We start from the raw sequence: 12,219 nt of genomic DNA on the forward strand, positions 1-12,219 counted from the left end.
TTAGGATATACCTAGTTTCATTACTCCTTACTTGGATCTATTTTTAATGTGGATGTTATTTTATTGATAATATTTAGTCATAAAATGAAGATAATTTTTATCAAACATATAATTTGTTAGATTATTCTAACATTTTTTGTTAAAATATTTGTAATGATAAAATGATATATAGAGATTTTTTTTTTGAAAGGCAAAAAAGGAAGGACAAGGAGGAGAGCTTCGACATGGCCATCACCCTCACCAGGCCAACCAATAATATTAAACGATATATAGAGATTTTAAAACAACGATTTTGTTTCATTAATGTTAAGATTTCCACGATCTTCTTATCTCGTTTACAAAATCATACAAATTAAAAATTTGACAATTTTTCCTTTTTTAATTAAAAATTAAACTTTTATTTTTATTTTCTTTTTTATTTTCTAATATAAACACATTTAATCTTGTCTATTGATCAAAAAAATTGATGAATAAGATTGATTTGTAAGGTTTTCACAGATGAGAGTGATTTGCAATTGATCACTTTTTTTTTCTCTCTCTCTCTCTCTCCATATATATATATATATATATATCCCATACAAATGAATATTGGTCAGTTTGTGATAACTGTGAGATTCAATGTGAACCATTCATTTGAGATATTTAAGAATATTTTTTAAATAAGCTAAAAAGGTAATATAGTAATTTTATTTTTGACAACTAATCAAAATATTTAATTAAATTTTTTAAAAGAAAATATTTAATTAAAATTAATTATCTAATATATCAATTACCTAATATACATTATATTTTAAAAATGTTTATGAATCGAAATGTATCGTATAATAATAATAATATTTACAATGTTTCGTTTGTATCACGTCAGTATTTTATATATATATACTCGCGTTTTTATCCAAATGTGTTGGAATCAAATTTTATCACTACTTCTTATTAAGGTTTTTAATTATCCGTTCCCTTTATATATGGACATGTAAATTGTAAAGGGGTTGTGATGCTCTTAGCTATTTGACCGATCATCGTCTATCGATATATCCAACAAAGAAGCTGCTAGAGACTTTGAGAGATGGCCATGGAGGGAAGAGGGATGGAGAAGGAGAAAGATATCGACGATTTGCCCAAAAATGAAGCAAACTACACAGCACTAACGCCTCTTTGGTTTTTGAAGAGAGCTGCTCTGGTTCATCCCCACCGTAGATCGGTGGTTCACGGCTCACTTTACTACACATGGCTACAGACTTACCACCGTTGCTGCCGTTTAGCCTCCTCGCTTTCCAAACACTCCGTCGGATTTGGTTCAACGGTAACACTTTTCCTCTTCTCAGTTCTTCAATTTTGATTTTATTGAACATGCATATATGAATCGAAGATGACTTTTGAGGTAAACATTGATCTCGAATCTTAGATAATATATAAATTGTCAAAGAGGAATCACAATCACAATAACGATCACGATCACGATCACGATCGCGATGAACTTAAAACGGAGACACGATGTTATATTTGTTGTAAAGTACATATAAATTCTGATTACGGTAATTAATGCGTTTGACCAGAGAAGTAGAAATGAAATTCTAGTTTGGAGTTCGGCGGTGGAACTATCATCGAACTCCGTTATATTTGGCTCTATTTCATTACCGTTGTTGATTAATTTCTTTTACCTAATCGATTGAACTGGAAGAAAAAGTGCAAAAGGCTTCTGATCGATCTCAAAAAGATGGTTTTAGAAATAGGATTGAAGTTGATAGTCAACTGTTTATAACCCTATACCTAGAAACAATTTTCAACAGCTTGTGACTTATAAAGTGTAGAGGCTGCTCATAACTTTTTTGGGTGAAAATTAGTGATTAAAACACATCTATTAGTTACAAAGGGGACTTTGATTCCTAGCTCCTTCTCTTCCATTTTTAGACTTGCCTCATAAAGAGTCTAAAAACCCATGAATACAGTGCTATAAACTCAGAAAAGCATAGGTTTGAAAGCCAGCTGAAATTCATACTTTACAATAATGGGCATAATGTTATTGTTAAAAGTTATGCTGCTCCCTCTCCGGTTTAAAGATAATTAGTACTAAACCCACTTCCTCAAAACATACTAATGTAATTAGATACACACTAAGCTGAGTTTGGATGTCAATGTTAGAAATTGCTACCGATTACCAACAAAGCCAGGGTAAGATTTGATTCTTCGCTCATAACCAAATGATTCTGAGACACTCTGGTTTTCGAGAGACCAAGAACTCTCCTAAGGGTTAACACCCAATTGATTATAAACCCGACACCTAATCACATCCACCCTCCTATTTATACTTCTCCTAACAACCGACTTACCTCACTTAAAAACCCCAAATCTACCAAGTATCAAGTGACAAATGTCTACCATATTCATCCAATAAAGCTTCAAATTACTTGCTGCATTCAAGATTAAACTTGATTTCTATCAACATGGAGGAAAACTAGCAAGGATCAACATGAAATCTTTCATCATTTTACTTAGGATCCTTCGCAATTTAAGTTTAGGTCCTGCTTGAGGTACCTCAATCCCTTAAACTAAAAGCCCTTATACTACTTGTAAAATTTGTAAATTATACAGGACAAAATGCAAATTGTAAACCTTTGGCGTTCGATTGGTGCAAAATTCGTATCATTTGAATTCTAAAAGAAATTCATTTGACTTGAAAGTCAAAGTGCATCCATTTTGATCTCTGTCTCTCTCTTGCTTACTAAGCACAACTGGTTTTCAATTTGTAGCTCACTTGATACTGTTACTGGCAGGTGGCCGTGATCGCACCAAACATCCCAGCCATGTACGAAGCCCATTTTGGAGTTCCAATGAGCGGAGCAGTCATAAATGCAGTGAACATTCGTCTAAATGCTCCCACCATTGCCTTCCTGTTAGAGCACTCAGCATCTGCAGTCATAATGGTTGATCAAGAGTATTTCAAACTGGCCGAAGAAGCTTTGAAGATTCTGAAAGAAAAAATTCAAAGCAATTTCAAGCCACCGCTTCTAATTGTTATTCGGGATGAAAGCAGTGAGTGTGATCCGAAGAATCTCCAATATGCTCTAGGAAAAGGGGCGGTTGAATATGAGAAGTTTCTTGAATTTGGTGACCCCAAATTCGTATGGAAACCACCACAAGATGAGTGGCATAGTATTGCTTTGGGTTATACTTCAGGCACAACATCGAGCCCTAAAGGGGTCGTGTTGCATCATCGTGGTGCTTATCTTACGGCTACAAGTAACACTGTGGTGTGGGATATACGTGAAGGAGCTGTATACCTGTGGAGTTTGCCTATGTTTCATTGCAATGGTTGGTGTTTCACTTGGACTCTTGCTGCTATTTGTGGGACAAGCGTTTGCCTCCGACAGGTACATGTTACTTGCCAATTTAACATAACATTTCCTTATTTGGTAAAGTTTTCAAGTATAAAATGTATGCTACATAATTTGTTGGGTCTTAAATGACCTTCTGTTAGGATTTGTTTAAAATCCATATCCTGACCGAATGAGAATGCCACTTACATATACAAAAACACCTAAAAAGCTGTCGGAAAGTCATTGATTAAAAGAACACTTGTCGGGAGGTCATTTAGATAAATAACCCACATATAAGTTAGAGATGGGGGTGGACCGGTCCTAAAGATCTGGTCAGGTCAAAGCAGTCCAAAAAGGGCCTGGTCCGGACCAAAAGGCCCGGTTTTTATTCCATCTCTAAGAGAATTGGCGTATTACTCATTCATTGATGCTGCCGTGCTTTATGCAGGTGACAGCCAAAGGTGTTTACTCGGCTATCGCCAATCTTGGTGTCACCCATTTCTGTGCCGCTCCGGTGGTCCTCAACACGATAGTAAACGCCCCATCTAAAGATACCATCCTCCCACTGCCTCGCCTTGTCCACGTCATGACAGCCGGAGCCGCCCCACCTCCTTCCGTCCTCTTCAAAATGTCCCAAAATGGGTTTCGTGTGACACACACCTATGGCCTCTCAGAAACTTATGGTCCATCAACTATATGTGCGTGGAAGCCCGAATGGGACCACCTCCCTGCTGAAACACAAGCCAAACTAAACTCACGCCAAGGAGTCCCATACACCGCCCTCGAAGGCCTTGAAGTCGTCGATACCCAAACGATGGTACCGGTTCCGGCCAATGGAACCACGGTCGGCGAAATCGTGTTTCGTGGAAACATGGTGATGAAAGGCTACTTAAAGAATCCTAAAGCAAACTCCGAGGCTTTCGCAAATGGATGGTTCCACTCAGGCGACCTTGCCGTGAAGCACCCTGATGGTTATATCGAGATCAAAGATCGATCCAAGGACATTATTATCTCTGGTGGCGAGAACATCAGTAGTGTTGAGGTTGAGAATACTTTATATCAGCATCCGATGATCAGTGAAGCATCAGTGGTGGCAAGACCTGACAAGAAATGGGGTGAATCGCCATGTGCATTCGTGACCTTAAAAGAAGGGGTTCCGAAACGGGATGAAAGTAAAATTGCGGAGGATATAATGAAGTTTTGTCGTGCGAAAATGCCGGCATATTGGGTGCCGAGATCAGTAGTTTTTGGTCCGTTGCCGAAGACCGCTACAGGAAAGGTTCAGAAACACTTGTTAAGGACTAAAGCGAAGGAAATGGGGCCTGTTAATTCGAGCAAGTTATGAACAAAATAAGGCATGCCACATTTTGTGGAATAAAAAATCTGCTTTACGACCGTCCGACCAATGAAATTAAGACATTATCAAAATTATAAATTATTTTAGATTTATTATAATTGAAGTTGACATTCACTCTTATATAAAGTATGATTGGGAGGCTAATGTTCGATCATCGCATCACAAAGAGTCCGATGTCTTATGGGTTCGTATTATATCGTATTTGTGTGTTTTTCTAGATTACAATTGGCTCAGTTTTAGTTGGAATTATTAGATTTCAGACGAACATTTGGAATCTTTGATTTGTTTGGTTTGAACGTGATGGGTTTGGATTTTGATTAGAATCTTTGATTTAGAATGAAATTGAAATTTATTCTCTCCTATTTTTTCCTTTATTTTCTCTCTAAATTCGAAAACACGGTGCTAAAGATAATTTATAGAAAAAATTGTAAGTAATTATAAAAATAATTAGATTGTCTTTTATTGGGATAGGTTTACGTGAGACTAATCTGTTTTCGTGTGACACGTAAGATTACGTTTTTATACTTGAAACTTCACAGCAAAACACTGTGAAGGTAAAAAAAATCCAAACTTCACAGCATAAATAGTGTAAAGGTTACTTTCATTGTGTTTTACTGTGAAATTTCAAGTGTAAAAAACGGGTCTCAGGAAAACAGTTTGGTCTCACATGATCTCAAGTCGTCTTTTATTAGTTGATGATCACAAAAATAGTTTTAAAATATTATTACAAATAAATTCTATAAAGCACTGTCATAATCCAACTATCCCGTAGAGCATTTCCATCAGATTCCTCAAAATAGAGAAAACAGATACTCTAAAACTATCTTTAAAATGAAAATGGAGAGACTGGGAAAGAGAATGGATTTTTCTCTAAAATACAGAGAACACCCTAAAAATAATTACCATGTAAAAGAATAATTTTTTTAATATAATTTGAAAACTTTGAAAATAAATATTTAAAGGAAGAAATATTATTTTAATAAATGAATATATTATTTTAATATTATAATCAATGTTGGATTCTTCAAGATGAGTGAATGTAATATTCTTTTTGAAAATTTTAACTTTTAATTCTTCATTTTAAAAAATCCGTTGGAGAAGCTCAAAGATATTCCTAAGATTTCAAATTCCAATTCCATGTTATGGTTTACAAGAATGTTTGGATTTTAAATATCAGGATCTCATTAAATCTAACAAACATAGATTTTAAAAATCTCATAAGGTAGTTGATATTTCACGGGATTTCATATGATTTGTTTGTAATTATGTTTTAAAACATATTGAAAACAATTATTTTATATTAATCAATTAATAAAAAAACATTATTTAATTATTTTTATAATTTTCTTTTATAAAAAAACTGAATTCAATTTCATTTCAAGTCCTATAAATCAGATACACAAAATATTCAAAAATATTTCACCAAATAGTAAAAGAAATTGATTTTATTTAAGAAGTTTAATGGTTTTAAAAAATTAATAATGAAATACTAAAGTTGGTTAAGGAGATGTTTACTTAGGACTTAATGAGCTTAATGAGTAAATGAGCTTATTTGCACAGCCAAAATGATGTTGGGGCTTATTCGTACAGAAATCAGCTTATTCGCACAAAACAAAAACACCTCTTAGTTCATGTTCAGCCAAAAAAAGGACAATCCTTCCTTTGTTTAATAAAACACGCCTTTCCTCAAAAGAACAGAACCCTAGCCAATCTCTTCTTCATTTTCACGATTTCTCTCTTCAAATGCAACGAGTTCAGATTCTCCGAATCGATTGCTATGTTCCCTTACGAAATAGCACCACTCTCTTTTCTTTTAACACATTCACAAAACTACGTCGTAGGGGTCTTCGGCGACACTTCCCGGAATAATTTCCTTTCCGTTCACGCTTAACCCAAATACGCAAAATTCATAATGAATAAAACATTCATGTTGCATAAATCAAGACTATTCACAGCAATTTGCTCATTATGATTTCCAAAAATATGCAATAAAATCAACAAGGAAAAAAACCCATAAACATAATCGACCAAATCCTATGTTTTTTAACCTTACCTACGGTACCAAGATATCAGCAACAACTTCATTGATTAAAGAATCAAGCAATCGTCTTTCGATCTCTACTCCGATTTCGAACACTTCGACATCATAATCGAGCCATTTTTGGCGTTGATCACCGCTCATATCCTCGTCTACGAGCTCCTCCACCATACAATCTTTCATCTGTTCCCACCCCGACATCTTGTTGCACACTTCTTCTGCTAACCAATCTTTTCTTCGCACCACGGCTAGCCCTCGTGCCCAAACTCTGCATTTCGAGTCCACACACTCACTCACACAGTCAAACACGAGCTTACGCCTTAACTTAAGCTCGTCTTGCTTCTCAAGGACCATTCTTTGAGCTTCCAATTGGTCAAACCGACGTGGGTTCACGATCTTTCGAGTCCTCCCTAACGAGAAATCCTCAAACATGGACTCGACGTCGGAAAGTATGTCCTTCACGTAACATGGTTCCGACTTGTTGCACTGCTCGGCATCATCAACGTCCATCATTGTGGATTTCTTTGAGAAAAATGCACCAAGTTCTGGAGATTTGAAAAACAGATTTAACGATGAAAAACATTTCTAAATTGGGGGCAGGTTCTGTTAAGAACCAAAAACTGATTAGGAACTCGGGAACCGTCCAGTCCAATGCACGTTATTCATCAGGAATATGGACGTGTTACTAATCATGAATGTTGTAATATATTTGTCATGAGTGTGTGATTCTCGATAAATAAACATGTCCATATTCATCATGAATATTCAATCTGAAGAGGGACACGTGCGCCGTTGCGGGCCGTTCCCGAGTACCTAATCAATTGTGGGTTCCTAACGAACTTTCTTCTTCTAAATTGTATATGTAACATGTGTTTATGGTCTATGGTTTTTACCTTTGGGGATATAACTATTTGCAGTATCCGAAGAAATGCTACTTTCCGCAAGAAAAGGTCGGGTTAGAGATATTAGGCTCGGATGTCGATCGTTTGAAGAGAACCCGGAACAGAAATCATCTTTACTGACTCGATCTTGGTTTCTTTTGCCTTCAAAGATCGGTATTCTGTTGATTCGTGTTCTGAAACTAATCGATGATTCTTGAGAACCCGAAGGGGAACTCATAGCAGTTAAGTCCCTTAGTTTTTTATCCAAGAGGATACTTAAAGAATCACCTCCATTTGCTGACTTTAAACCATTTAACTCGTTCTTTTTATCTGTAGAGCGTGAAATCGGGGATGTGAATGTGAAAGAAACAATATCCGATCCACTCGATCTAACTACATTTCTGTTTCTATCGTTTTTATCACGAACCCCATTCTTGACGTCTTCCGTGGAATCTTTTCTCTGATTGATCGTTTTGTTTGTAGAGTTTCTGGAAACTTTACTCAAGTTCTTTTCGGGAACTTGTTTTCTACTTTGTGAACGGATAGAAGATACCGAAGATTTTGCAGCAGATTTTCCTCTATCGAGAACACAATTCTGTTTCTGGTTGTTCTGTTTGAGAACACTGTTTGTAGAAGGTTTCTTGAGTGTATTCTTTTGCTTATTTGGCTGACTATTGATCGAATCGGCTGAATACAAACTTCTAGAACTCAAACCTTCTCGTTTCTGAATGTTAACCTTCGCCTGAAGAGCCAAAGAAACGGACTTTTTTCCATCTTCCAAGACTTTCAACGGTTTTGAGTCTAAACAACCGTCCCAACTTTTGTTCATCGATTGCCCTTTTAGATTCCTAGCAGCATTCGACTCCCCAACCCTTCGACTGCTTCCAGAAATCTTGGATGGTTTTCTAGCGGAAGAAGAAACCGAAGATGATCCAACTAGAGGTATTTTCGATGCTGCTTCTGTTATACAAGCTGGATCATCTGAAGACACAAACCTAGAGCTTTTGATAGGAGATAAGAGCTTGTTTTGAGTTATCGGAACCGATTTAGCAGATTTTGGAGGCAGACTTCCGGTTTGAAACTTCTCTATCACTTTATGTTTTTGCTCCATTTGGGGACAATCTTTCCGTTCAAATTTGGGGCTTTTTCTAACGTACGGTGCAGAAGAATCACGCATAGATTGAGAATCCAATAATGTGTCGGAGAAATTTGAAGTCGGCATAGAATCCAATCCCATAAGCCTAGCGACTACCCCAGGGGATTTACCATATTCATCTTCATTCATTTGTGAAGATGCACAACTGTAGACACTACTTCCTTTAAGGCTCAAACTATTTGCCGTATAATCTTCATTCACCTGTGAATATAACAAGAATTCATGTAAATCTAATGAGAACAGATTTGTATAAATTCGAATAAAGTATAAAGATGAATAGCGATTGATACCGGATGAAACTGAGTGATTGGCATGTTGGTATCGTTACTCCTTTTCTGCTTCGACTGTTCTATAAGAATTCAAACCGGAGGTCAAAATGCACGAAAAGATGCTGATATGTTTCGTTTCAGAAAAGCTGGTTCCGATCGGTGAGTTTAAAAATACCTGGTAAATATGGAGTTTTGTATAACAACTTCTTACGCGATTTCACATTCCAATCGAACAAATGAAGAAAACCACGATTTGCAATCGAACCTTGTTTCTCAACTCTCATTTTGCATCAGTTCAAGAAAATTATCAAGAAACCAAATAACATCTGCAAAGTATCATGTGATCAAATTGCTTAGAAGTGCATCAAAGATATTGATTCTTGAATCTAGTAATCCACCAACCATATCTTTGGGGTTGCTTGCAAAGTATATATGTGATATTGTTCCCTCTTTTTTTTTGTTTTCAAGAATAAAAAAGGTCAGTTTTTTAACTTCAGAGCCAATCACTTGGATAATTCTTGGATCACTCTCCAAATACTATATTTCGACCCTTAATGGCGTAGATTTCACGATATCGGTACTGGGATAATCCAAGAAGTCACACTTGTTCTTAAGGCAGAAAACTCAAGTATATATCCACTAGATTAACCGTTTTATATATCTATATAGGAGAGATTGACGGTTTCGGGTAGTTAGACGGTTAGTAAATAGCTGCATAGCAGTTACAACTGCTTGTGGATAAGGTTGAAACGCACCAGAGGCAGGCTTAGAAGCTCTAAGTTAGGGCATGTTTGTTAGCAGCTTAATGAGCTTAATGCGACCCACAACTTATTCGGTTAACTATACATGAATGCTTGGTAGTGGCTTAATGATATAGAAAGTGACTTACTCAGTAAGCTTCTAAGAAGGAGCTTTAGACAGATAAATCCACATAGACACATAGACAGCTTGATCCATATGGACTTAATGAAAACCAACCAAACAGCCCCTTAAAAGCCTACTCAGAAAGGCTCGTAAGCTCGAGTCAGAACCCCTCCACCGCCGGGGGCGCTGCCCCCTTGGACCCTGCAAGAGGAGCAACCCACTTGAGTCCTTAACTGGTGATAGAGGGTACATTTCTGAGTGTGCATTTCACATCTGCTAGCATGCTATGTCACCTAGTGGATCCTTTATAAATCACAATTACACCAAAATGTCTGATAACACTAAAATCACCAAAAAAGCACACAAAAGAAGCTTCACCCTCAGTTCATACTCCAGAAAGACTCGATTTTTCTGATGTCAACTCATAATCACATATCAAAAACGAAATCCCACAAAACTTTACCAAATCCCAGATGGAATTTGCAATAAACCAGAAAAAAAAGAAACTTCCAATTTAGCTACATTGGTGAAATTCAAACCCTAGATATCCCAAAGGTATCAGAATGTCACAGAAAACCATGGTCAAACAGGTCTTCCCCACTGACTTTGACACCAACAAAAAACAGTAGATTATCCACTTTCAACTTGCAATCCAGATCAAAACAAGCATAAAGATCAAAAGTCAAAACCCATTTGAAATCTTCAAGAACTTATAAAAAAAAACACCCAAATTGGTCGAGACTTACTTGCTGAACATCAAGAATTCAAGATTTGCTGCAAATGAAGCTATCAATCTCTTAGCTCTCTTCTATGCTTCGAAGCTTCCATTGTGCAAACAGAAACAAAAAAAAGGAATTGAATGGCAGAGATTTTGATAGAATTGAGAACATTATCAAAGAATATAAGGTTTTTAAATGGTCAAGTTTCTTTAATCATTTTCAAAAGGGCATTTAATGGGTTATGGGGACATCAAATTGGTTGGATTCTTGATAGAAAAACTGTGAGAAATTATATTATTTATTCATTTTATTTAATTTTTAACAAAAAGATTATTTGCAAATCCAGAAAAAAGTTAACTTTTTTCCAAAATAACGTCTCTTTTTATTTTTTTTTCTCCCAAAATAATTTATTTTATTAACTTAAAAATATTTTTGAAAGGGAGGGGAAGATTTTCAAAGGGTGTAGTGGTGATCGGGTGGTCCCATCAGGGGAAAGTTTCTTTATCATTATGATTCACTTTTTATTTAAATATTATAATTGTTTAATATTATATTTATAATCTTATAAATTTATAAATCAATAAATAAATATATAATTAATATTTTATAGTTAAAAACAATTTTGTCTTGTTCATATTTTAAAATTAAATATTGAATTTTCTTATTTTGGTAAAATGAAAATAATATCAAATGTTTATTTATATTTACTGATTTATTTAAAATACGAATTTTTTTTAGTGGGTCGGGCCATGAAATGGGTGCAACGGCAGTCGGCAGGGTAAGGTGGGATAAAAGGTTTTCGAAATCGAATAAAAAATATAAAATTCGTTATACATTTGATTTTAGAAATAAATATTATATATTCAACGTTTTATAATGTCATGGGTCCCTTACTTCCGAAGACTTAATTCTGTTAAATAATTTCTATTAACTTAAGGATAATTTGGTCTATTTACATTTTTTTAATCTTTTTCTTTAAAATATAAAACCTTGAATCTGATCATCTATTTGATGGTGGAAGAACAAGCGGTGAGGTCGTAAAGTCAAATGGGGATATCTTGTATATTTATGCTAGAAGCGTACTCGTGCAATGCAACGAGATACATCGTGATTTTAATATTTTATTTTATTATTTATCTCAGTCGATGTTATAATATGACTTTATGTGATTTTGAGAAAGCGGTGATGTTTTTATTTTTGAATAAAATATATGTTTGAAAATATTATAAAAATTTGACAAAAATATATCGATATTAATATCAAATTAACTATCTGAAATTTCTCATTTTTTTGTGTAATTTTTTAATTCAATTTTTTTATAATTTAATTTATGTACAATAACGAAGTAATTTATATTTGGTTTAATAATATAATTTTCTTATAAAGAGAATAATTATTTATTTTGTTGGAACTCGATAATTATTCTAATTATATTTTAGATTTTTTATATTTTATATTTTAAAATGAGATGTTCATCCTCTATTTGATTTTATTTATACGAATTCAAACATCGAGCTTTAATAAGTTGCACTTATGCATAATTACTTGTAATCCTGAATTTTAAGTAATATGCATCAATATACAGTACTTTATGCATAACAAAAATATATCGATATTC

At 34.8% G+C, this 12,219-nt stretch overlaps 2 protein-coding genes across 2 annotated transcripts; one reads left to right on the top strand and one right to left on the bottom strand.

Annotated features, from left to right (window-relative positions):
* Positions 1 to 994: 994 nt before the first annotated feature.
* On the top strand, positions 995 to 5,005 carry LOC112519787 (acetate/butyrate--CoA ligase AAE7, peroxisomal). The gene is made up of 3 exons (XM_025128045.1): positions 995 to 1,303; positions 2,775 to 3,371; positions 3,766 to 5,005. The coding sequence occupies exons 1-3, from the start codon at positions 1,067 to 1,069 to the stop codon at positions 4,660 to 4,662; spliced, it is 1,731 nt and encodes a 576-aa protein (XP_024983813.1). The 5' UTR covers positions 995 to 1,066; the 3' UTR covers positions 4,663 to 5,005.
* Positions 5,006 to 6,588: 1,583 nt separating this feature from the next.
* On the bottom strand, positions 6,589 to 10,770 carry LOC112519761. Its single transcript, XM_025128006.1, has 5 exons — positions 10,629 to 10,770; positions 9,194 to 9,344; positions 9,040 to 9,098; positions 7,606 to 8,950; positions 6,589 to 7,257 (listed from the first exon to the last, which is right to left on the bottom strand). The coding sequence occupies exons 2-5, from the start codon at positions 9,300 to 9,302 to the stop codon at positions 6,728 to 6,730; spliced, it is 2,043 nt and encodes a 680-aa protein (XP_024983774.1). The 5' UTR covers positions 9,303 to 9,344; positions 10,629 to 10,770; the 3' UTR covers positions 6,589 to 6,727.
* Between the last annotated feature and the right edge of the window lie 1,449 nt (positions 10,771 to 12,219).

This window comes from Cynara cardunculus (assembly GCF_001531365.2).
Source record: "Cynara cardunculus var. scolymus isolate 2C chromosome LG 10, CcrdV1, whole genome shotgun sequence".
Lineage (NCBI taxonomy): Eukaryota > Viridiplantae > Streptophyta > Magnoliopsida > Asterales > Asteraceae > Cynara > Cynara cardunculus.

What these genes read in the sequence shown, in the direction of transcription:
- LOC112519787 (XM_025128045.1), top strand. Translation starts at nt 1,067, where the DNA reads ATGGCCATGGAGGGAAGAGGGATGGAGAAGGAGAAAGATATCGACGAT. An exon ending in CCGTCGGATTTGGTTCAACG is followed by an intron (nt 1,304 to 2,774) that starts GTAACACTTTTC and finishes TGTTACTGGCAG; the next exon opens with GTGGCCGTGATCGCACCAAA. An exon ending in CAAGCGTTTGCCTCCGACAG is followed by an intron (nt 3,372 to 3,765) that starts GTACATGTTACT and finishes TGCTTTATGCAG; the next exon opens with GTGACAGCCAAAGGTGTTTA.
- LOC112519761 (XM_025128006.1), bottom strand. Translation starts at nt 9,302, where the DNA reads ATGAGAGTTGAGAAACAAGGTTCGATTGCAAATCGTGGTTTTCTTCAT. An exon ending in CAAAACTCCATATTTACCAG is followed by an intron (nt 9,099 to 9,193) that starts GTATTTTTAAAC and finishes GAATTCTTATAG; the next exon opens with AACAGTCGAAGCAGAAAAGG. An exon ending in CAATCACTCAGTTTCATCCG is followed by an intron (nt 8,951 to 9,039) that starts GTATCAATCGCT and finishes TTATATTCACAG; the next exon opens with GTGAATGAAGATTATACGGC.